The 26,677-nt window shown below is 41.3% G+C and overlaps 1 protein-coding gene across 2 annotated transcripts in view; it reads left to right on the forward strand.

The window, feature by feature from the left end:
- Ddc (dopa decarboxylase) overlaps window positions 1-26,677 on the forward strand; it is a 98,353-nt gene that overhangs the window by 27,545 nt on the left and 44,131 nt on the right. For both annotated transcript variants that reach the window (XM_004652934.3, XM_045135471.1), the window contains exons 5-6: window positions 3,571-3,705; window positions 8,418-8,561. In XM_004652934.3, coding sequence (XP_004652991.1) covers window positions 3,571-3,705; window positions 8,418-8,561 — 279 coding nt within the window. The remainder of the gene's footprint in view (window positions 1-3,570; window positions 3,706-8,417; window positions 8,562-26,677) is intronic.

A 26,677-nucleotide genomic window follows, 5' to 3' on the forward strand; every position in this document is an offset into this window, starting at 1 on the left:
AGTTTAGGACTAATCCTGGCATCTCTTACCTAGGCTTCAACAAAATCTCTGTGAGCTCAATACTGTTTCTGTTGGATGAAAGTAGGCTGCCTGGTCTGCGTTTGTGGCAGGAAGCTTGCCTTTTCCATCTGATAAGGCTGACTACGTGTCATTTGTGAGGCTCAAAGGACAGCACAGCCCGCAGACCGCATACAGCCACCGGCTTATCGATCTCCTCAGAGCTAGTAATCACAGATCCCGGCATCCGCGCAGCAGTAGGTGTCTGAGTCAAATGGCAAACCATAATTGCAAGGCTGGACAAATGAGGCCCGCAAAATTGGTCTCTTAATTGGGTTTGAAAGCTCTTGTGGAAAAAAGCTGCCAATTCCTCACCCTGTATGAGGTGACACTTGTGAAAAAAGCAGCGTATATGAAAGGACCTTTCTGCTCAGGGAATCAGCAGCCTTCCGCATCAGCTCCTCCCACCTCAGGCCTGGCTCACCATGGCAACCTTTGTCCACCTGAAGCTAAGGCATCAGCACGCCAGGCAAAGATGTGGTGCAAGCAGGTTCCTAATGGGAGGAGCAGCAAGTGCACAGGTTTATCTGGATGCATCTAGGAGCTACTCAATCTCACATTTCTTGGCCACTAGACACAGTGGTCCAGATCTGGCCCTGATACTCCTCTCTTACCAAAGAACTGTCACCACCCCCATTTGCTTCCCTCAGCAAAATCTGCTTGAGCAAAGGGCAGAGAGAGCAACTTGCCTTCATATTCAAGTTTGAGGAAACCTCCTGTTGGCAATGTAACTATTGAGGTCTATATGCTCCACTGACAATTGTTTTGCCATTAGACTTTTTGTTTTTTATTTAATCACTTTTTGCTAACAAAATGAAGAGGATTTTCTTTGGGGACATAGACAATGACCTCCCCCCAACCTATAATAATTAGATTGTGGTTCAGAGAAAGACATTCTAGTTTCAAGGCTCCAAAGAGCAGGTAGAGTTTATCCAGGGAAGCTGCAGTCACAACTGAGTAGTAAGGATGCAAGCAAGAAGCTAGATCTCTCCATGCACTTCTCTATGTACTTTTTATTTTTATTTTTTAAAGTTTTATTTGTTTTTTAATTTTTTTTATTTTAGAGAACCATGATAGATGATAGATAAAGAAAAAGAGAGAGAGGGAAAGGGAAAGAGAGAGAACACAGACTTGCCAGGGCCTCTTGCCAATGCAAATAAACTCCAGTTGCACATACTACTTTGTGCATCTGCCTTTATGTGGGCACTGGGGAATTGAACCCAGACAGAAAAGCTTTGCAAACAAGCACCTTTAACCATTTAGCCATCTCCCCAGCCCCCTATCTACTTTGTAACAGACAGACCTTGAGAAATGAAATGTGTGGAGGAGACAGAAATAAGCATTTTTTCAATGTTCTTGTGAGTAAGAAATAATAAGGTGCATGGGAAAAGTGTGAAATCCCATGCCTGCCAAGGAGCTGCAAAAGTGCCCCATTCTAATCAGCCAAGCTCCTCTGACAGGTCTGAAACCATGCGCAAAATACTGCTCGTGAAAACACAGCTTGACAAAAATGTGAAAACTACTTCAGATGCTGAGTAAAGAGAATGGTCCATGTGTTTATTTGAACTCATGAAGTAGTGCCTCAAACATCTGACCCACATGAGTTTACTTCAAAAATAAGTAAATGAAGTAGAATGGTGTGTTAGTTACTTTTCTTGCTGCTGGGACCAAGTACCTCCTAAGAAGCAGCGTAAGGGAGAAAACCGTTCATTTCAGGTCATAGTTCCGGGAGGTACTGTCCATGCTCGCGGGGAAGGCACGGTGGCAGCAGCGTGACGCGCTGAGACAGCCGCATCGCATTTACAGTCAGGAAACAGGGGAACAGGAAGCGGGGCCAAGCTATGCAACTTCCAGGCCAACCTGTTTGGTGACCCATTGACCCACTTCCTCCAGCAAGGCTCCACCTGCTAAAGGTTTCTTCTCAAATAGCACCACCAGCTGGGCACCAAATATTCAAACACATGTTACTATGGGGAGCGTTTTGTATTCAAACCACAACAAATAGTAAATTCAAAATGTGAAATCAGGGCTGATGAAGAGAGGATAAAATGTTAATAAGAAAAATCAGCGTTTTTACATACGTACTTTGTTGTATATTTCTCTGGAAAAAAAACTGAGTCTTATAAACCCCTTTCAAAGCAATAATGGTCAGCTGACTGAGTCCTACTGGCACTTGCCTACCAGGAAATCTGCTCTCAAATAGGGAGATGCACCAAGGATGGCCAAGTTGCAGGTTCACTCCCAACAGTGCTGCTCTCCATCTACAAGTTTGGAGAAGTTATATAACTACTCTAAGAATCACCACCCGAAGATGACACACTAAAATGAGACTATTCAATCAAACAAGTGGAATGGCATGATGGGGACTGAAACCATATCTCTTATCTAGATGAACTTTGAATAGTTCTTTACTACTTTGTTAAAACAAGCTGTTGACATCACTTGCATTAGATCAATAGGTACAAGGCACCAGGGTGGCTCTAACAGCAAATTCATTGCCTCAGTATTCTGGAGGCTACAAATCCCAAACAAGTGTCAGAGGGATTTATTTCTCCTGAGGCTCTCATTGGCTCGCTCAAGGCTGCCTTCTCTTCATCTTCACCCAGGCATCCTCTGTGTGGACATGCCTGGAGGCTTCTGATACCAATCACATTGGATTAGGACTCACTATAAAATCTCAATTTTATCACTTTAAAAGTCTTCCTTCTCTTCCTTCCTCCTCCTTGTTCTTTTTCTTCCCCCTCTTCTTTCCTTCTCCTTCTCCTCCTTTGTCTCTCTCTCTCTCTCTCTCTCTGTCTGTCTCTCTCTCTCTCTCTCTACCTCTCTCTCTTTCTCTCTATCTTATGGGTTTGAGACAGTCTCACATTGAAACTAGCTGCTCTGGTACTTGGCATATAGTTTAGTCTGGCCTCAAATTCACAGTAATCCTCTTGCCTCAGCCTCTTAAGTGCTGGGATTACAGACATGTGCCACCATACCCGACTTAGAAGTCCTATTCCTAAATACAGTTCCATTCTGAATTTGGGGGGACGTAATTCAGCCTGTAACATTAAGGATTAAGAGAAATTTTCTAAATCAACCACTATGTCTCAAGGAAAATATGTCTCGAATGTTGTGAACACAGAGACTCTGTCTGTGAACACAGAGACTCTCTCTCTGTCTGTGTGCACATGGGCTTGGGCAGGCGTGTCCTGGAGAGAGCGTCTCCTCTGTGGTGGAGGTGTGGACCGCACACCAGGCCAGACCTGACGAGCCTAGAGAGAAATAGCTACAGAGCACTTCTCATCAGCTTTGCGCCTCCTCACTGCTCAGAAACGTTTTACATAAAATTCAGCAATGTCGACTTAAGGGGCTTCTGACTGTTTTCTGTATAAAAAAAAATGTGTAAGCTTTGCAATTTTAGGTTCATCTTATAAAAATATTATGGACACAAATGATGTATCTTCCAGCATTTTCGACCTTGTTTCCTTTATTGCATTTTGATTTCATTTGAACATTTCCTCTTTGATCTAGGGAAGTGCCAGTGAAGCCACCTTGGTGGCCCTGCTGGCTGCTCGCACCAAAGTGACCCACAGGCTGCAGGCAGCCTTCCCGGAGTTGACCCGGGCCACTATCATGGGAAAGCTAGTGGCTTATTCATCTGATCAGGTGAGTGTGCTAGTGTGGGCCATTGGTCAAAGGCCTCACTCCAGAGCCTCCCTCTCCCCCCGCCCCGCCCCGTGAACCCTCTCTCCTCCCTTGAACCTAATGACCTTAGGTTTCTAGCTAAGCACTCGTCCACTAAGCTTCACTGGACAATTAGTTCACCTTATGGCAGTGGATTCAGCACATCTTACCAAAGTAATTACATCTGCTCTTCTTCTTGCCTCTCTTTTTAGCTGGCTGGTTGAAGGCTGTTCCACAGCTTGACTTTGTTTTTCTCCCTGCTCTGGCCTGCTCCCCTCCTTCCATTGAAAGCACAACCTTCCAAATTGTTCAAGTAAATTTTCATCTCACCAGTTGGCAAATATTTACATGATTGGCGTTTAGTTTTCAGTGAAAATTGGGAAGTTAGATGGTCCTTATATTCAGTACTAGATGAAGAACTTTGGCTGTGGATTAAAAACTTGTGTGTTCAGGTTCACCTCCACCTCCACTGTTGCTGAGCGTGGCACATCGTGGCAGCTCAGCATTTTTAGCTGTCGTGAGCATCCAGCTGTGTTTTCTCTATGGGAGACGTACAGTAGGTGTTTGATCACATTGACCCTCTTGAGTTCTTGAGGAGCTATGGTTTTTTACTCTAAATGTTCAGTCTCCTTTTCCTTGATGTAGAGGTCACCTCTTTTAAATAAACAAAAATAAATCATTTTTACTCCCGCAGGGCAATCTTATGACCAAAGAACCAAAGAATCTTGTTTGCACTGGGTCTAGCTTGCCAGCATGCTCACAGTGTGCGGAGTGGGTGTGGTGCGCTCATGGTGTTGGTGGTGATGTCTGATGTGTGGAGCTTCTGAGGTGGCCACTGACCACAGAGTGTCCCCAGTATACATTTCAGCATTATTTTAGAGTCTGCCCCTTCTCCTTACAAAAACATCTTTAGCTGTCAGACAGAATGCCACATTATGCAGTAGCAGCTTCTTGCTTCTGACGTTTATATCAAGGCTATTAATTGCATGGTTTCCTCCTGGGCATGATTTAATTTGATGATATTCTGATCATCATGTAGTTTGGAGCAAAAGCCTAAGCCATAAGTATTTATAGATAGACAGTAACTATTGAGTTAGTGAATGCACGTTGTTTTAAGAATAGAGAGAGATCATTATTCAAAACTTCTAGTGGGACAGTAAGTTATGTTTGCAGAAGACATGAAAATGTATACTGAAACTTGAGTTTTTATTGCTTGTCAACATGACAGGACCTGTGATTATTACCTAGACTGCCTTAGCCTCTGAGCAGGTCTGTGAGGGATTGTGCTGTTAGGTTCGTTAAGGTGGGAAGACCCACCTTATCTGAGTGGCTCCATTCCACGAGTCCAGGTCCTAAGCTGTAGAAAAAGGAGAGAGCCCACCCAGCAGCAGCATTCCTGGCTCTCTGCTTCCTCACTTTAGTACTGAATGTGACTAACGGCCACCACGCTCTACCCACCATGATGGTCTATAACCAGAACTGTGGCCTGAGATAAACCATTCCTCCCTGTCAAGTACTTTGTCCCAGCAAAGAGCTGGGAACTGCTGCTCCTTGTACACATATCAACTTAGTACCTTGGCTCTTTGGAAGTTAGCCCAAGGAAATAATTATGTGTGCACATAAAAATATGTTATAACAATCCTCTCTGTGTTACACATTGTAATAGCAAACCTTTGGAAACATCCTAAATATCTGAAAAAGGAGGATTACTTCAAGAATTACATTAAATTTTCATTAAAAACATGGGCTTTCAGGTTCAATTCCCAAGCACCCATATAAGCCAGGTGCACAAGGTGGTGCATGTGTCTAGAGTTCATTTCCAGCAGCTGGAGGCCCTGATATACCCATTCTCTTTCCCTCTCTTTCAAATAAATAAAGAAATCCCCCAAGCAGGGACACTGGCAGAGGAGGCAGGGAATGGGCTAAGCAGGGCTGGAGAGCTAAGATTCCTTGAGTGGCTGGCCCAGATTGCAATGGGATCAGGGACAGTGGCTTCACCAGGGAGAACAGAGGCAGGCCTCTCTTGTGCTGGCCAGAGCTGACCAGACAGTGAGTCCTGCACTTTGGCCTAGCCCTGGTCCTTTGCCCCTGCCTGCTTCCCTCCAGCCATGTGAAAACCTCTCTCTAGGCTGCTGAGATGGAGAGGAACTCAATGCCTTCCTGTCAGTCTGGGATTCCTGAAAATTCATTCATTCCCTAGGCAAATACTTAGGGAGCAGTTCCCATTGGCCAGGCCCTAGAGAGACATCAACTGTGGAGGTTTGATTCAGGTGTTGCCCATAAACTTAAGTGTTCTGAATGCTAGGATCCCCCGCTGATGGCAATTGGAAATTAAAGCCTCCTGGAGGCTGTGTATCGTTGAGGGCAGGCTTATGGGTGTTATATCCAGTGTCCCCTGGCTAGTGTTTGGCACACTCTCCTGTTGCTGTTGTCCACCTTATATTGGCCAGGGGGTGATGTCCACCCTCTGCTCATGCCATTGTTTTCGCTGCCATCATGGGGCTTCCCCTCGAGCCTATAAGCCAAAATAAATCTCTTTTTCCCACAAAGAAACATGGGCTTTGAATTCCATTCTTAATATCTTTAGTAATTATACTAGGCAATGGGTAAGTGTAGGGATGAATTCAGGAAACATATGATTTCTTACATGATTACAAAATATAGGTCATTAGTATAATCCAAGGGCGCCATAGACACATCCAGAGGAACATTAGCACTCCACATAGGAAGCAGGTGCACGTAGCAAGAATTCTCCTTTGGGGACACCCTACCTTCTGTTGTCCCGTTCCCCTGCATACCTATCTACCGCTCACACGTGCTTCTGTGAGTTCCAACCTCCCATTGCCTTCATGTGAGTTGGGTCTGCACTGCAGGCTAGCACGAACCCCAGAAAGCAGGGTCACGATATTCATCAGAAATGTATAGACGTCACCTCGGAGGTCCGCTCAGGTTTAAGACTGTTCTCAGAGATTACAAAAACAACTTACTAAGCTGTTACAAGTTTTGTGAGTGCTTTAGCCTACTAGGAAGGGGAACGACTGCCACCTCTGAGATGCCTTCTGTGCCAGGAGTTCTGTCTGGCACACTTGGTCTTTGATTTTCTCATCTGTCCTTTGAAGTATGTGGGGTTTCTTTTATTTTAATTCTCATTGTGCACAGAGACATAGAAGCTCACTGTGTAGAGAAGCCTTAGGGGGTCCCACCAGGTGGGCTGTGCTCTCCGGGAATGTTCTGCCTCTGCAGTGGCAGCTCTGCCACAGCATTGACGGCCAGCCCCATGGACGGTCAGAACAGAGGCCGTGAGAGTAGAGCCAAAGGACAGAAGGTGGCCACCAGATCATAAAGTGTTACTTTTCCAGGAGTCCCTGAGAAGGGTAGACCTTCCAGACCACATGGGTGTCCCGTCTTTGGTCCTCTATATTTGCAATAAACCATGGATTAACAATACATTTAAGGGCTGGAGATATGGCCTGGTGGTTAAGGCTTTTGCCTGCAAAGCCAAAGGATCCAGGTTCAATTCCCCAGGACCCACGTTAGCCAGATACACAAGGGGACACACACATCTGGAGTTCGTTTGGAGTGGCTGGAGGCCCTGGCACACCCATTCTCTCTCTCTCTCTCTCTCTGTCAAATAAATAAATAAATAAATATAAATATTTTAAAAATACATTTAAAATTGTGTCTATGCTGAGCATTCACGGAAACTTTTCTTGCTATTATTCCAATACAACAATTATTTATATAGCATACATATAAACCTACATACAGACATAATATTGGGTATTATAAGTAATCTGGAGATTTAAAGCAAGGTGTTCTATAGTTTAACATTTTGAAATGAGATTGTTATCTATAACTATATTGGGGAAAATTCATAACTATCCTAGGTTGCATGTGGCTTGAAGATTGCAGCTTGGACGTGACCTGACTTAAAGAAAACATTCAAAGATTAAGAGCAAATACTGTGGCATTTTATAGCAGGGATTTGAGTATCTGTGGATTTTTTATTTTAATTTTTTGTTTATTTTTATTTATTTATTTATTTGAGAGCAGCAGACAGAGAGAGGAAGAGGCAGATAGAAAGAGAGAGAATGGGCGCTCCAGGGCCTCCAGCCACTGCAAACGAACTCCAGACGCCTGTGCCCCCTTGTGCATCTGGCTTATGTGGGGTCTGGGGAATCGAGCCTTGAACCGGGGTCCTCAGGCTTCACAGGCAAGTGCTTAACTGCTAAGCCATCTCTCCAGCCCCCGTGGATTTTTAGTATCCACTGAGGCCCAGGACTGACTCTACTTACTGAACATCTATGGTCTGACGCTTGAATGCTGGCCTGAGGGCCTACAGTGAGAAGCAGGGCCAGAACCTGAACCCAAGATTTGTAAGTCCACCTGTGGTGCACAGTTTCCAGTACCTCTTCATATGCTCTTGAATTCAAGTGAATGAAAATATTTGCCAGTGTGGACCTAGCATATGGCCCTGGTAGGACTGGGTTCAATAGACTCAAAAGCAAGAATCCAGAACAGAAACAAGTCAGAAAACAGATGCCTTTCTGAAGGCACAGGGAGAAGCAGGAGCATAGAGAAGCTCTGTCACCTTGTCAGGGTGTCTTTGTCAAGGTCAGGTACTCTGCAGAGCCAGCAAATAAGGGTGATCATGCAAGCATGCTCACATAGACCAACTCTACCTCTCGTCACAGGCACACTCATCCGTGGAAAGAGCTGGATTAATTGGCGGAGTAACATTAAGAGCAATCCCTTCAGACGGCAACTTTTCCATGCGTGCTTCTGCCCTGCAGGAAGCCGTGGACCAGGACAAAGCAGCTGGCCTGATTCCATTCTTTGTAAGTTCAATGGCAATTGTTGGAGATGGCTCTGTGGGAGCCTCGAGGTCCTGCCTGGGCCTGAGTAGGGCTTGGTGCATGTGTGTACATGTGCGTGTATGTGTCTAGTACAGAGTTAGAAACATTCTAGGCTGTGTAATGGCCACAAGACAGGTGAACTTCTGTTGCCTAGAGGAAAACTAGATAAACACTCTTGCACTAGTTTCTACAGTCATCACACATGGCACCATCTGACTGTCCTATGAAAGTCCTTTGTGCATGGTAGATGCCCTACGTGATGAGGAATGTATGACAATGAACTCAATGAAAAATAAAAGCAACAGGCTTTGCTGCTTAGGTTCGTTGCTTTCTTTAGATAGTGAGACAGGTCATTTGTGAGGCTTGTAAGCAAGCAGTGACTAATCCAGTAAAATATCTAACTCACCAAGTCACACACTGGTTCTCATGGGCCCAGATACGCATTCTCCAGTAGGAAATACAACTCTAGTGTGGGAATTGTCATATGCTTGATGTGACCACACTAGTATATGGTGCCTTGAACCAATACATCATGTATGCCATAATCAAAGTCTCGTGAGTGTGGCCCTTCCTTGGTATTCTGCTTACTGGATGCATGTTGGTGTCACCTAAGAAATCTAAAAACAAAAACAAAAAAGTGATGTCTTGTTTGAGGAGACAGGTCAGCAGTTAAAGGACCTTACTTGCAAAGCCTGCCAGCCTGTGTTCAATTCCTCCGCACCTGTATAAAGCCAGTTGCAAAGTAACACCTGCATACATGATCCTGGCATACCTATGACCAAGGGAAGTGGAGCAAGAGACGCCGCAGCTCTGGAGCCAGCTAGTCTGACAGTGTCTGCAATCTGGTTTTCATTTACAGTAGCAAGAGACCCTGTTTCAAAGAAGGTGGAGCAGAGACACCTCAAAATTGTCCCCTGATCTCCACATGCACACCATGGCCCATGTGCCCACATGCCCACACACATAAATAAATAAATAAATAATAAATGAAAATATTTTAAAAGACTGATACCCAAGCCTTTTCCCTGATCATTTCTTTAGATATCTCAATGGATGGAACCAAGCATAGGAAATAGTTAATATCAACTTCAAGGTTCTAATGCATCTGTGTTAAGAAATGTGAGCTATCTACTAAATGAAGTTATGCTGGCATCTCACACTCTGCTTGCAGCATCGGTCTATTTTTCCTCTCTCTCTTTCAAACCTTACATTGTTATTGACGATTGGTGATTGGGTGTGATGATATAGTACTATCTTTGCTTGAGGAATCAGCACTTATTGTTAAGAAACAGATCTTTGCTTTCTCCCTAGCTGCCCGTGGCACTGCTGGTTGACAGTGTCTGCGCACTCTGCTTTTCCCCCGCTTCTCAACCTTCTTCTTGTATTCGAAAGGAATGCTGGGGCAGAAGCTTACGATGGTTGTGTTTTTGAATTTGTTTTCAAATCCACTGTAACATGAGTTAAGTATTTTGTGTATTTACTCCTAAGTAAATTACTGATCATTAAAATGTCATCCCCACAATGACTGACTGCTGCTCTCACAACCCATAACCCACAACTCCATGGTGAATACCAGCAACCCCACTAAGGGAGGCCCTCAGTGGAGTGGGGGCAGGGAAGGGGTGATAGTCCCAACACTTGATGTGTCCATACAGAGTTTCCACTTAATAAAAAAGAAAAATCAATCATCATATTTCTTGTTTTTTTGTGTGACTCACTTCTTGACATTTTCTCTAATTTCTCCACTTTTTTATTGAATGTTCTGTATTGTTTCATTTTCTTCACTTTATCCTATTTTATATCTCATCAATCTTTATTTTATATTTTCTTCTAGCATATTTTGTTCTGTCTAAAAAATCCTTTTAGAATATTATGTTGCTTTAGCCTTTTTTTCTTTTTCTAAGAAAGCCTTTATTTTCCATTTACTCTTTCAATTTTTGGAGGCAAGGTTTCACTCTGCAGACGGGGCTGGCATGAATTTACGATGTAGACCCTGTCGGCCTTGAGCTCATGGATGCCGGCCTACTTCAGCTTCCTGAGCACTGGAAGAACAGACATGAGTCATCACACCTGGCTCCATTCAGTTTTTTTTTCCTTTTTCTTATTTTTTCTTTTCTTTCCCCCCCCCCCCCCCCCGAGGTAGTTCTTGCTCTAGCCCAGGCAGATTTGGAATGCACTATGTAGTCTCAGGGTGGCCTCTAACTCACAGCAATCCTCCTATCTCTGCCTCTTGGGTGATGGAATTAAATGCATATATCACCATGCCCAGCAGAGAGAGAAAATGAGTATGCCAGGGCCTCCAGCCTCTGGTAAGAAACTCCATATGCATGTACTGCCTTGTGCATCTAAACATGGGACTTGGAGAATTGAACTTGGCTCATTAGACTTTGCAGGCAAGAGCTTTAACCATTGAGCAATCTCTCCATCCCCTTTTATTTGCTTTTGAAACATATTCTTTTTTGTTTGTATATTTTAAAATTTATTTTTATTAGATATGACATATTTAGCATGTAAACAACACATGTTGGTACCATTCTTTCCCTCCTTCCTGCCCTTTTTCTAAAGAGGCTTTCCTCAATGGGGATGCAGGTCAACCCCATGGGGATTGTGGGTCATGTATTATGGGGGAAGCAGTCAGTTACAGGAGAGACACAATGTCTCTAACTAAAATGTCCTAACTTATGGTTCTGACAATCTTTCTGCCCCCTCTTCCACAAAATTCTCAGAGCCATGTTGAGTGCATTTTAAATTTACTTCAGCAATGGGCTTTTAGTAGCCTCTGGATCTCTGCTTTGTAGGTGCTGAGTGTCCTCAGTGTCTATCTCCTTCACCCTTGTGCTGATATCATGTTCACCAAGAAAGCAGCACACTTGCTCATTTCCCAAATTTCTCTTTGATTTTAGCTGGGGCCCTGGTGATGTGCACTGGGTTGTTTATCTCCTCAGGTCCAGCCCCATCTAAAAAAGAATAAGCAGAATCTCCAACCGAGAGTGAAGTCAGCACCAGTTAACTGGGATAACCATTATTAATTTAGGGAGAACTTAAAGGTTGTAGATCTGCTTATATACCAAAATTAGTGGGAGCTTGACACTGGAAAGCAAAATCCTTATCTAGATATGATTCTGACTTGTTTTCCAGTTCCAGATATGTTTTCCTATTCACTGAGCATATATCATAGCTAACCCAAGAGCAGGTGGTGACCCACCATGGCTGTGTGCCACTGTAGCACTTGTGTGAGCCTCACATCAGGTGGTTTGCTTGAGTTGCTTCGACTTTGAGTTGCTTGGACGGATGTTGGCCACATTCTCTGGTAGCTCAGGCACCTTCCAGCATTAGATGGGCTAATTGACTGGGGACTGGCTCTCTTCTGAATTCCATCTAGATCTCTCCATGGTCCATGCTGATAGTGTGTATGGTATCTTCAGCAGTAGGGTCTTACCATTAACCTCTGGTGGGTAATCAAGTGCTCTGAAAGAAATCTGTCTTGTTTGTTTTGGGAGATCAAGTAGGTCTCTCCAATCAACAACTCACTGTGGATGTAAACCACATCCTGGTATAGGGAATTACAGGCCAGCACCAAGGGAAAAGGAAAAAGAAAAGAGAAGAAAGAGAAACAGGAGAAATTTGTTAGGCTTCATTTCACCCTCTCCAGGGCCCTTTGGTCCAGGTGCTCCACCTAAGGTTCTCTTGAGGGTTCCACCTTTTAGTCTAACTTCCAGGATATAGGATTCTATGGTACCAGTTCAATTTGGGTTCAGTTTGTGTCCCCCTCCCCCGTCCTTCTCTGTCCCCCATGCCCTACCCTCCCTATTGTCCAAGCCTTGAGATGCCATCTAGGTATGTCAGCAACTGAGGCTGATCCAGGTTAGGAATCACAGATGAGTGAGACCATATGACAATTGTCTTTCTGCAATTGTACGAGTTCACTTAGAATGATCTATTCCAAGTTTGAGCATATTTCTACAAATTTCATTGTGTCATTTTTTCCTTGCTGCTGAGTAGAATTCCATCATGTTGATATTCCATGTCTTGGTTATCCATTCATCCAATGATGGGCACTTGGGTTGATTCTAGCTCTTAGCTATTATGAATTGAGCAGCTATAAACATGGTTGAGCAAATATCTCTGAACTGAGATGTGGAACTTTTAGGGTAAATGCCCAGTAAGGGAATAACAGGGTCTGTTGTGTAACTCTATATTATTCCTTGTCAGGAGTCTCCAGATTGATTTCCATAGTGGTTTTACCAGCTTACATTCCCACCAAAAGTGAATGGGTGGTCATATTTCTCCATATCCTTGCCAACATTTGATTTCATTTCATTTTTCATAGTTGTTTTAATTTGCATTTTCCTAATGGTTAGGGATATTGAACATTTTCTTAAGTGTGTGTTAGCCATTTGTAATTCTTCCTCTAAAAACTCCCTATTTAGTTTGCTATCCCCCTTTTGGAGTGGGTTGTTTGACTTTTTTTTTTTTAATTGTTAAGTTTTTTGAGTTCTTTGTAGATTCTAAATATTAGGCCTCTTTCAGTGGAATAGATGGTAGAGATTTTCTCCCATTCAGTGGGTAATCTATTGGCTGTGTAAAAGTTTTTTGTTTTTGTTTTTTTTTTAGCTTCATGAGATCCCATTGGTTGAATGCTTGTTTAACTTGCTAGGCTACTGGGGTTTTGTCCAGGAAGTCTTTTCCCAGTCTTATATTGTGGAGAGTGCCTCCTATGTTTTCTTCCAGTAGTTGAAGACTTTCAGGTCTTATATTGAGGTCTATAATCCATTTGGACTTAATTTTCTTGTATGGCAAAATGAGTGGGTCTAATTTCATTTTTCTAATATGTTCATCCAGTTTATCTAATTCTGTTTGTTGAAGATGCTGCCATTTTTTTTCTAGTCTACATTATTGGAACCTTTGTCAAATATCAAGCAGCTGTAGGTACTTGACCTAAGGTCTGGGTCTTCAATTCTGTTCCATTGGTTTATGTTCTTTTTTCATTTTAGTACCACACTGTTTTTGTCACTATGGCTTTGCAATATACCTTTAGATTGGGTTATGGCGATACCACCAGAAGTGTTTTTTTTTTTTATTCCCCCCCTGCGGATATGTTTGGATATCTGAGGCCTTCTGCCACTCCATATGAATTTTGGTATAATTTTTTCAATCTCTCTGAAGAATGATGCTGGTATTTTCACTGGTATAAGCTGTATAGTGCTATTGGTAGAATTGCCATTTTTACAATATTAATTCTACCTATCCAGGAGCATGAGAGTTATTTCCATTTTCTCAAGACCTCCTCAATTTCTTTCTTCAGTTTTTTTTATTAATGTTTTAATTATATAGATCTTTCACATTCTTGGTTAGTATTATTCCAAGGTATTTAATTTTTTTGTTGCTGTTGAAAATGGGACACATCACTAATTTCTTTCACTCTTTATTTGTCCTTTGTCCTTTGCATATAAAAAACCTACTGATGTTTGTACATTGATTTTGTATCCTGCCACTTTGCTGAAAGACTTTATCACCTTTAGAAGTTTTGAGATGGAGACTTTGGGTTCAATTATGTATAGGCTAACTTGACTTCTTTGAATCCCTTTTTCTTTCTCTTGTCTTATTTCTTGGGCTAGTACTTCTAGTACTATGTTGAAGAGCAGTGGTTAGAGTGGGCACCACTGTCTTGTTCCTAATCTCAGAGTGAACTCTGAGATTTTCCCCATTAAGTATTATTTGTGCTTTCAGAGTTTCATATATAGCCTTTATTGTGTTAAGATATAAACTCTCCATGCCTATTCTTCCCAGGTTTTTGATCATGAAGTGGTGCTATATTTTGTCAAAGTAATCTCTGCATCAATTGAGATGATCATGTGGTTCTTATGATTAAGTTTGCTTATGTGGTATATTATGTCAAAATATTTCCACATGTTAAACCGTCCCTGCATCCTTGGGATGAAGCGTACTTGATCAAGGTGCCTAATGCTTTTGATGTGTTGTTAATTTGGTTTGCAAGGATTTTGTTCAGGATCTTTGCATCTAAGTTCATTAGGGATATGGGCCTATAGTTTTCTTTCCTTGTTGCATCTGTGTCTGGTTTTTGCTGTAGGATGACGCTAGCTTCATAAAAAGAGTTGGGGAGGATTCTCTGGTCTCTGATTATGTGGAACAGTTTGAGAAAAATTGGTTTCAGTTCTTCAGTAAAGGTTTAATAGAATTCAGCTGAGAAGCCATCTGGTACTGGGCTTTTCTTTTTTGGGGGAGGTGTTTGATTACCTTTTCAACCTTCATGGATGTGATAGATTTGTTTAGGATATGAATCTGCTCTCAGTTTAGTTTTAGTAGGTTGTATTTGTCTAGGAATTCATCCATTTCTTCCAGATTATTCAATTTTGTGGAGTAGAGGTTTTGGAAGTATGCCCTGATGATTTTTCCAATTTCATTGATGTCTGTTGTGATTATTCCTTTTTCATATGTGATTTTGTTAATTTGAGGCTTCTCTTCTTTTTGCTTGATCCAACTGGCCAGGGGTTTGTCAATCTTGTTTAATTTTTCAAAGAACCCTCTTTTTGTTTCATCAGTTTAAAAAATTGTTTTATTAGTTTCCAATCCATTAATTTCTGCTCTAATCTTTATTATTTCTTTCCATCTGGAGCTCTTTGGGTTGGATTTTCTTGTTTTTCCAGTGCCTTTAGGTGGAAAGTCAGGTTATTTATTTGGGATCTTTCTGTCTTTGTAATGAAGGCATTTAGGGCTATGAATTTTCCCCTTAGGCCTGGCTTCATTGTGTCCCATAAATTTTGGTAGGTTATGTTTACATTATCATTTAATTCTAGGAATTTTGCAATTTCTTTTTTGAATTCTTCCATGACCCCATTCATTGTTTAAAAGTGTTTTGTTTCATCTCTAGGAGCTGGTAAAATTTTTACATGTGTTTCTTATTAATTTCTAGCTTTAAAACATTGATATCTGACATGATATAGGAAGTTATGTCAATTTTCCTGACTTTCTAAAAGCACACATTATGACTTAATATATGGTCAATTTTGAAGCAGGTCCCATAGGCTGCTGAGGAGAATGAGTATTCTACAGAGGTGGGGTGGAAAGTTCTGTAGATACCTGTTAGGTCTAATTGATCTATGATGTTGTTGAGCTCTATTATTTCCCTGTTGACTCTCTGCTTGGATCATCTGTCTATGGAAGATAGTGGAATATTGAAGTCTCCAACTATGATGGTGTTGGTATTTATTTCTGTTTTATTATTGAGTACATTTTGTTTTATAAACTGTGGCCCAACTGTGTTTGGTGCATATATATTTGTGATTGTGATGTGATTGTTCCCTTGATGAGTAATAAGTGACCTTCTTTGTCCTTTTTGATTACTTTTGGTTTGCAGTCTATCTTATCAGATATTAATGCAGCAACATCCACTTTTTTTTTTTCTTTCTATTTGCTTGGAATATCATTTTCCAACCTTTCACCCTGAGGAGGTGTCTATCTTTAGTGATGAGTACATTTCTTGAAAACAGCAGATAGAAGGGTCCAGTTTCTGATCCACCCTGATAACCTGTGTCTTTTGATGAGTGAGTTAAGACCATTAATATTTAAGGTTATTACTGTGAGGTTTTAATTAATCCCTGCCATGGTGAGGTGTTGTATGTGGATGGGTGCTTACTTGTGTTATGTACTGCTTTGATCCTGGTCTATTTTGATTATTGTGATCTTCTTGTTGGCTCCTGAGATTGGTTGTTTGACTGTTTTGTGTGGTGTATTCCCTCAAGTATTGTCTATATAGGTTTGGCTTTGTTATCATATAATCATAGAGTTGACTTTTTTCATGGAAAGATTTTCTTTCACCATCTATTATGAGGGACACTTTTGCTGGGTAGAGTAGCTTGGGTTGAAAGCCATAGTGTTTCAGACTCTGAAGTGTTCCATTCCAAGCCTTTCTGGCTTTCAGGGTTTCCATTGAGAAATCTGATGTTATTCTGATGGGATTGCCTTTGTTTGTTGTGATTTGTTTCTCTCTTGCTCCTTTTAACATTCTCCATTTGTTTTCATTGCTAAGTTTTAACTATGATGTGCCTTGGAGAGTTTGGTCCTGTCTGTTTGGTGTTCTGTGGGCTCCTTGTATCTAGATGGGCCCTCTTTTGAGAGATTCGGAAAAGTTTCTTCAATAATTTTGTTGAATATGTTCAGTATGCCTCTGACCTGGTTTCCTCTCCTGGTATACCCATGATCTGGATGTTTGGTCATTTTAGGGTGTCCCACAGTTCCCTCGTATGCTGTTCACTTGATTTTTTTGAACTTAGCAAAGTTTTTGGCCTCCAGATTGATGCCTTCTGTCTTGCCTTCCGGGTTAGAGGTTGTGTCTTCCACATGAGTAACTCTATTGGTGAGTGGTTTTAGAGAGGTTTTTTATAATTTCTATTTGATTTTTGTTTACTGTTGTATTATGTCTATCTCTTTTTTGAGGTACAATTTCAATTTGAATTCTGATTTTCTTGATGCTTCCTGTAATTCATTCTTGCATTTGATCAAGTTGCCATTAAGCTTAATCAACCAGTTGTTGAGACCTTCCATTGCTTGACTCACCTTCCAATTTATTCATATCTCTTTGGAGGGTTCTAACATTTTCTTCAGTCAATTTAAGCCTACTGTCAAAAGCTGAATGCTCTAGGAAATGATTCTGTTGTTCAATTTAATTGATATGGATTGTTTGTTCTTTGATGGCTTGCTTACAGTTCAGCAATTTTTTTGGTCAGAGTCTCATTGGTTGTGTTTTCATTTTGGGAATGAATTTCTGTTGATTTCTCTATGATTTCATTGGAGGCTTCCTTTGTGGACTATGCATCTTTGGTGGAGATTTCTAAGTTTTCTGACTTTCATTGCCTTTTTTGCATTGTTGTCTACTCATTTTAGGAAGACTCTTTATTTTTATTTTTTAATTTTTTATTTATTTATTTGAGAGCGACAGACACACAGAGAAAGACAGATAGAGGGAGAGAGAGAGAATGGGCGTGCCAGGGCTTCCAGCCTCTGCAAACGAACTCCAGACACGTGCGCCCCCTTGTGCATCTGGCTAACGTGGGACCTGGGGAACCGAGCCTCCAACGGGGTCCTTAGGCTTCACAGGCAAGCGCTTAACTGCTAAGCCATCTCTCCAGCCCAAGAAGACTCTTTATTTTATTAAAGAGAAAGAAAGTCCTTTGTCCTGTGTACCCTCTGACTCAGGTGGCCAGGGATGTTGGTACCCAGTGTCCAAGCAGGATACCAGAGCAAAAGGCCTGATTCCGCAGCTCACAAGGGACCAGACCTCCCCAAGCAAGGCACAGTGGGACCTACCAGGACCCTACCAGGGAAGAGCCATGGACAGGGGTCTGGCCTGCTCACTCCACGCCACTGTACCCACCAGCACACAGACAGACACAGGAAAACCAGGCCAGGGAGCTGGGGGGAGCCAGGAGACAGGGGTCTGGCCTACTCATTCCGCACCGCCCTGCCTGCCTGCACACTGTCTGCTCCGGGAACCCAGACCAGGGAGCTGGAAGGAGCCAGGAAACAGTGGTCTGGCCTATCCACTCCACACCACCATGCCTGCCAGCACACAGACAAGCACGCAGACCTACACAAGCAACCCAGACCAGGGAGCTGGAAGGAGCTAGGAAACAGGGGCCTGGCCTACTCATTCCACACCGCTGCACCCACCCACACCCACCCACACACTATCTGCACAGGGAACCCAGACCAGGCCTGAAATATATTCTTGCTTGGGATAAAATTCCGAGGTGGGAGTCCGCTGACTGTCAGTTGTCAGCATTATTGTTGCTTGCGTTAACATTCTGTAGAAAGTGATCCAAGTTCTCCAGCCCAGCTGCTTATAGCATTTGGTTTTCATCTCAATTTTTAGACAGTTTTACCATGACCCAACAGAATTGTTTTCTTTGTATTCACTCTCCTCTGAATCCACGTTGAGTTCTTTGTTAGTTTTGGAAAATACCCATTGTCTTCTCATAGTTTACGCCTCTTCATTTCTTCTCTTCCTTTCATGATACTCAGATTACTTACATTTATATTTTTTCCACTGAGTTCCAGATATACTTACCTTCTTGTCCATGTTTCCCACCATCATAAAGAAATGCATGCTTTTAATCTGACCAATTTACAATTCTCCAATTCTCTCTTTAGCTATACCAAGGTTATAAATAAAAGTTTTGTTTTCTTAATTTAAAGTATAGAAATGTTTAACTTTAATTTTGAAATAATGATAAATTTGCTGGAAGTTACAAAATTCATAGGTGTTGCCCAGTTATTGAAACGGAGATAACTATAGTAAAGTATCAGAACCAGGAAACTGGTATTGGTACATTGTGTTTGTATAACTGTCTGTCCCAGCTACAGATTCTTCTAATCCTTTCCTCAATCAGAATACTGAAATACTTTGTCACAAAAAGGATTTGTTTCCTATGAACCCTTCATAGGTATTATCACTCTGTGACTCCCACAGTCCTTAACACACAGCAATCAACAATTGGTCACCATGCTTTTGTCAGAGAATGTGACATAAATAGGATCATACAGTATGTAAAAGTTTGCAATAGGCTTTCTTCACTCAATCTGCTGCCCTTGTGATCCACCCCAGTTGTTACATGTCACTGTTTTATTCTTCGTGTTGCCAAACCTCAGGGATTTGGGTCTGCATTGACTGCACTGCAATGTGTTCATCCATTCACCCACTGAGGAGCACTTTAGTTGTTTGCATTTTTGGTCATTACAAATTGAGTATCTGTGAAGATTATGGTACAGATATTTGGATAGATATATGTTTCCATTTCTTTGGGATACATGCCTGAGAGTGAAACTGAGGCTCAGCTATATAGTGATATTATAGATTATATACTGAGGCTCAGCTATATATTGCTTTTAAGAAACTAATAAAATGGTGCCTGGAGTGACTGTACTGTTTTTTCTTTCCTTTAGTAATGTACTAGACATTCAGGGTTTTTGTTTGTTTGTTTGTTATGGGTTTTCTTTTTTTGCTTCTTTACCAGCATTGTCATTATTTTTAAAATTTTAACTATTTTCATAGGTGTGTAATATCTCTTACAACCATAATTTGCATTCTTCTGATGACACAAGATCTCTTCATGTGCTTACTTACCATTCATGTTTTTAGTAAAATATGAATCCCAGTTCTTTTGCCAGTTTTCTAATTAGATGTTGAATGATTTTTTTGGTTGTTAAAATATTTTTATTTTTATTTGTTTATTTGAGAGAGACAAAGAAAGAGGGAGAGAGAGAGAGGAAGAAAATGGCATTTCAAGGCCTTTAGCTGCTGCAAAGGTACTCCAGACGCATGTGCAAACTTACGCATCTGGCTTATGTGGTTTCTGGGGAATTGAACCTAGGTCCTATGGCTTTGTAGGCAAGCACCTTAACCACTAAGCCATCTCTCCAGCCCTGATTTTTTAAAATGACCTATTTATTTTGTATTTTAAAAGTAACAGATTGAGAGAGAGGGAATATGATGGAGAGCAGAGTCATGAAGGGGAAACTGGGAGAGGGGAGAAGAGGGAAACATCATGGCTTATTGTCTGTAAGCATAGAAGTTATATATATATATACAGACAGACACACACACACACACACACACACACACACACACACATATATATGTAAGAGATTTATTTGTTTATTTTTCTTTACTTATTTATTTAATTTTGGTTTTTCAAGGTAGGGTCTCACTCTAGCTCAGGCTGACCTTGAATTCACTATGTAGGCTCAGGGTGGCCTCAGACTCACTGTGATCCTCCTACCTCTGCCTCCCGAGTGGTAACAGATTTATTTTGCTGAAGAAGTTTTGGGTTGTATTAGTTACTTTTCCCATCATTGTGACAGAAAACCTAACAGAAACGTTTTAGAGAGGCTTGGGGAATGCAGTACATTGTGGAGGGAAAGGCCAGCAGTGGGAGCAGCTTGCAGCTGCGGCAATGGCAATGTGAGGCGGCTGGTTCATCGCATTGGCAGTGAAAAAGTAGAAGGCTTAGGTTAGGTTACGAGGAAGCCGGTTAACAACCTATCATGCCTTCCCCACAGTGACCCACTTTCCCCAGGTTGGCTTTGCCTCCTAGCTATTCCACAACTTCTGAAACAGCATTACCATCTGGGGAGCAAGTGTTCAAACACAAGCCTCTGGAGGACGTTTCCCAATCCAACCGTAATGCAGGTTTACAGGGAAGAAAAAAATGAACACAGAGAGTTTCCATGTTTACTTGTGTGTCTCCAAACATTTTCTCCCCGCCTGTGGCTTGTCATTTTATTCTCTGAACTGTGTCTAATATCAGTGACACCCAGCATATCAATCTATTTCACAAATCACGCCTGTGATGTTACATCTAAAGGATCACTGGCCAGCCCAGTGGGACAGATGAAAGAACCCGCCTCTCCCTGGGGCTGTGTTAAGCACCACTAAGATCTGTTTTAAAAACATCTCTATAAATGTTAATGATTGGTTTTTTAAGCTCATATTGAAATCACTCCTTCTGATACTCATTTTCCTGTACATAAAAAAAAGATGATGGCATTTGGGGGCAGTCTGACTCCCTGTCAGTTAGTTGTTGGGCTCTCCCTTGATCCTCTGACTGCTTTGAACAAAAGGACTGTCGGTCAAATGCCAGTACATGGCATCTTAGAAAAGTCCACAGTCACCCAAAGTTAAGAAAACTTTAGGATGATCACCACGGATAGCCCTAGACGTTGAAGGCACAGCCTCAAGAGAGGCTGTTTGAAAGTTTGTTCCAGATGTTTTTGCTATCACAAGCCGTGGTGAACTCTCAATGACCCTGAAACCATTTCCACCTGAGCCAGAGGGAGAGGAACTTCCTGTGGAGGCTTAGTAAAGGGACTGCTGGAGCTAGAAGATTTAAGTGTTCCCAGTAAATTGGCTGGAGTCCTTGGCTGACAGAGGGGTTATATACAACTGAAAAATCCTTAGGGCCAAGGGTCTCAAGCACTCAGAGCTGGAGCTATAATCCTAGCCAGGGGTTAGAGCTAAGGCATCCTGACTTCCTGAGCCTGCACAAGAGCTACAGCCTTGGCTGCTGTCAGGAGTTGAGGAATCCTGATATGTAGGCCTCTCTAAAAGCTGCATGCCAGCGCAGCCAAGGGTACACAGTCCCACCTTCCCAGGGCGACAGAAGAGCTGTAATACCGACAGGCCTAAGGGTCCCACTGCTAAAGGCCTGCAGCAGGACCCCAACACTAGAGGGGACCTCCTGCTGCTGCCCCATCTGCCTGCTGCCAGCACGGGAGGATTTTGCTTTGCCATGGTTTCTATCTAGGTGGGCCTAGAGGACTCCAGCCAATTTACTGGTAACACCTAGATCTTCAAGATTTTTCTTTGGTGTTATCTGCTATGAGTTTCATAGTTTTGAAGTTTATATTTAGTATATGACCTATTTTCAGTTAATTTTTATGAGGGGGAAAGTATACCTAGTCATTTAAGTGTGTGTGTATGTATATGTGTGGATATGGACATCTGCACAAGGACACGTATGGACATACGTGTTGTGTGTTTGTTGTGTTGTCCAGTTGTTCCAGCATCATCTGTTGGAAGACTGCTCTTCCTCTCTCTAGTGAATTGTTTTTGCTACTTTGCCAAAGCTGAGATTAAACATGTGACCATTTATGCTCCATGGATCTATTTTTTTTCTCTTTCAAGACGTTGTTACTATAGATTTATACTAAGTTTAGTAAGGTCACATGAGACCTCTGACATTATTGCTTAAAATTCTGTTGACTTTTTGGGTCTTTTAACTCTTATAATAACTTTAGAATCAGCCTGCTAGTTTCTACCATCTAAGTCCTTAGAACATTAAATGAGACCACTTTGAATTGATAGATAAAGTTAAAAGAATTAACAACATAGTGATATTGAAACTTCCTGCCCATGTACATGGAATATCTCTACATTTATTTTGATTTTTAAAGAAGTTTATTAGGGTCTTAGAGTCTTCCTCATAAATATAGATATTTTGTTAGACTTATACATAAGTATTTTAGTTTTTGATGGTAAATTCCATTGTATTTTTGTTTTGAAATTTGTATTTTTATTGCCAAAATATAAGAAAGCACTTACCCTTTGCCTATTGGCAATGTATCCCATAGCTTGTTATTGCAAACTTAAAGGTTCCAAGAGGGTTTTATGTTAGTTTGATTTATTCTTTAGTATTTTTGCATGGACAAACATGTCATTGCAAAGACAGTTCACTTCTTCCTTCCTGATCCATATTTTTTAAATATTGTTTTATTTTCATATCACATGTTCTCCAAAGGCTTGGTCTCTGTAACAGATAGCCTTAGGTCATTATGATGAACCTCCAGACCAGACACAGTTTATGGGAAGAAGGTAAGTTATTGAGGGCTACAGATACAGGGGAAATTTTATAGTTGCAAAAGAGAGGGAGAGAGAGAGAAATTCGACCACCAAAAGCAAGAGCAAAAACCAGCAGCCCAACTGCAGGGAACCCAAGCAGGACTGAGGCACTGCATATCTTAGGCTGGAATTCCAATCCCCACACCTTAGAGTTGGAACCTAGGATCCCCTATATTGACGCCTCCTGCACCAGGTAGCTGAAGATCTAAAATACAAGCTTTAATAAACTCCCCAGTGTCCTGGGGGACATCCAGTGAAACCACCACAGTCTCCAAAGTAATAATGTTCATAGGTGAACTTTTAGGAAGTGATTGGATCATGAGGGTTCTGACTTCATTAATGGTAACCTGTCAGTGAATTCATACTTAGATAGACTATTGAAAGGGAGTAAAGTTTGCAGGTGGTGGAGTGTAGTCAGATGAAGTAGGTCACTGGGCTTATGTCCTGGAAATACGTATCTGCAACCCCTTCCTTATAGTTTTCCTGTCTGTTTCTGGCTGCCGTGAGTAAGGAGCTCTCCCACCCCACCCTTCACCCTGGTGTCCCCTCTTACCTTGAGCCCAGAGACAGTAGGACCCAGCAGCTGAGTATGGTTCCCTTTAAAAACCATGAGCCAAAACAAATCTTTCTTCTGAGTTGTTTCTCTCAGGTATTTTATAACAGCAACAAAGGGATCGCTAACACATTAGACCAGAACTCATGATGTTGGACACAAGTTATTAGAACAGATGCTTTCTCTTGATCATAGCAGAGAAACGTCTAGTTTCTAAGTGTTAAGAATGCTGCTGCTAGTGGGATTTTTCACAGGTGGCTGGGATCAGATTAAGAAAGTCTATTATAGGGCTGGAGAGATGGCTTAGTGGTTAAGCGCTTGCCTGTGAAGCCAAAGGACCCTGGTTCGAGGCTCAATTCCCCAGGACCCACGTTAGCCAGATGCACAAGGGGACGCGTGTGTCTGGAGTTCGTTTGCAGTGGCTCTGGTGCATCCAATCTCTCTCTGTGTCTCTCTTTCTCTGCCTCTTTCTCTCTCTGTCTGTTGCTCTCGGATAAATAAAGAAAAGTAACAAAAAAAAATTTTTAAGTCTATTATAACCCTAAGACATGCATCTTCAGATCATGAATGGATATTGGATTTTGCAAAATGCTTTTTCTGTATCTGTTTATGTAATCACATGATTTTACTTCTATAGCCAGATCATAGATTAAATTACACTTGTTTTCAAATATGTTCATTTGTTTACGTGTGTGTGTGTGTGTGTGTGTGTGTGTGTGTGTGTACACGTGCATGCCATGGAGCCCATGTGGAAGTCAGTAGACAACCTCAGGGTGTCAGTTCTTTCTTCTACCTTCTTTGGTGTCTGTCTGGTCCTCAAGCTCCTGAATTCTCCTGGATCCACCTCCCATTTCCATAGATACTTTGGGACCACTTTGCATCTGACTAGGGCACTGGGGATTGAACTCAGGTTAACAGACTTGCAGAACAAGCCTCTTTAACTGTGGAGCAATCTTCCCAGCCCCTGTTTTCAAATACTACCCAGGCTTTATATCTGAAATAAATTTCACTTGGCCAAAGTATGTAATTCTTTACTTTCATTGTGGGTTCATTTTACTAATGTTTTATTGAAGATTTTCACATCTATATTTCTGACAGATATAGGTCTGTAGAATCCTTTCTTTAAAGGTTCTTGTCTAGTTTTGGTAAGGTTAGCCTCACACAATGGGTTAGGATTTTTGCCTTTTGCTTTCATTTTGTTAGAGCAAGTTGATATTTCATGTTTCAGAAGATTATTGATTATAAACACAATTTTAATAAATATTGCTTTATTGAGAGTATCTGTTTTTGTGTAACATTTAGTAGATTGGTTCAAATTCTGTCCATTTAAGTCTTTAAATTTGTGTGTACCAAGTCCATCATATTATCTTCTTAATGTCTATGAAACCAGTAGGGATGATTACATTTTTAATTTTAACATTAATAATATGCATATTATCTGATTTCTTTCTTAGCTAATCTTGCTAGAAGGCTTTCAAAATTATTGACCAAAGAATCAGCTTTTTCATACTTCCCTGCTTTTTATCTCATTAATTTATTGTTATTTCTTTTATTTTCCTGTGCTTACCTTGCATTTCATTTTCTTGTTTTACTGGTTTTCCAAAGGTAGAAGCTTAGGTTATTGTTTATAGATTTTTCTTCTTTTTTAGTATGTGCATTCGATGCTATAATGTCTCTCTAAGCATGGTTTTCATTATGTCCACAAATTGTAATGAGATGTATTATTATTTCCACTAAGCTGACGTAATCTGGGGGGGATCCTAGTTATCTTTTATTACTGATTTTCAGTTACATGTTTGGTGATTTAAGAGCATAGTTTGTATAATGTCTATTCTTTTAAATTTATTGAGATATGTATTATGCTGGAACATGGCCTATTTGATGAGTGTTCCACACAAGCCTAAGAAGATACATTCTTCTGTTATTACATGAAGTATTTTATAGATATTAATTAGATCTAGTTGGCTGATGGTGCTTTTCAATTCAAGTACATTCTTATCAATGTCTGACTATTGGGCTTGTCCATTTCTGATACAAGTGCTAAAATCTTTAACCCAAGAGTTGGTTCATCTGTTGTATCTTGCAGTCTTATCAGTTTTATTTTGTGTGTTTTGATGCTCTGTTGTTAGTTACAAAGTTAAGAATTGGTGTTTCCTTGGAAAATTAACACGTTTTGTTACTGGTTATCAACCTTACAATACCCTCTGGTGAGTTTTTTAATTTTGGAAAAGTATACATACTATAAAAAATATACCTAACTCTTTCAAGTGTCTGATTCAGTGATATTTAGTACATACATACTGAAATTTCCAATGAATATCCATTGCATTCATACCATCGTTCCATACCATAAATTTGAAAATATCTGAAGTTAGACCACTTTAAGCCAGGGGTCATCTATATATGTGTAATATATATAACATCAGCTTTTAGACTGATAATGCTACTTTGTCACTCTAAAAGCTAATATAACAACTTTTCTTTGCAACTCTACCTTTTTATCTATAACTTAGGAAGTTAATAATTTAAATGATTGGTTTATGTGCAACCATCATCACACATAAATCTCCAAAATCTGACCTCTTGCAAAATGGAAACTTTGTACTCACTTAATAAGAGCATGCTATTTTGTATCTTCATGCACTTGGCTGCTTTAGGTGCCTCATGTGATGATTCAATACTTGTGTTTTCACCAGAGACATACTCAGGCTGGAAAGATGGCTTAGCAGTTAAGGCGCTTGCCCGTGAAGCCTAAGGACCCATATTTGACTCTCTAAGTCCCACATAAGCCAGATGTACAAAGTGATGCAAGGGCATAAGGTTGCACATGCACACAAGGTGGTACTCCAGTGGCTAGAGCCATGGTGAGCCAATTCTCTCTCTCTCTCTATTACACACACACACACACACACACACACTTGCTTACTCTCATTAAAAAAAAATACATACTTGGGCTGGAGAGATGGCTTAGCGGTTAAGCGCTTGCCTGTGAAGCCTAAGGACCCCGGTTCGAGGCTCGGTTCCCCAGGTCCCACGTTAGCCAGATGCACAAGGGGGCGCACGCGTCTGGAGTTCGTTGGCAGAGGCTGGAAGCCCTTGCGCGCCCATTCTCTCTCTCTCCCTCTATCT

This window comes from Jaculus jaculus, chromosome 16 (genome assembly GCF_020740685.1).
Source record: "Jaculus jaculus isolate mJacJac1 chromosome 16, mJacJac1.mat.Y.cur, whole genome shotgun sequence".
Taxonomy (NCBI): domain Eukaryota; kingdom Metazoa; phylum Chordata; class Mammalia; order Rodentia; family Dipodidae; genus Jaculus; species Jaculus jaculus.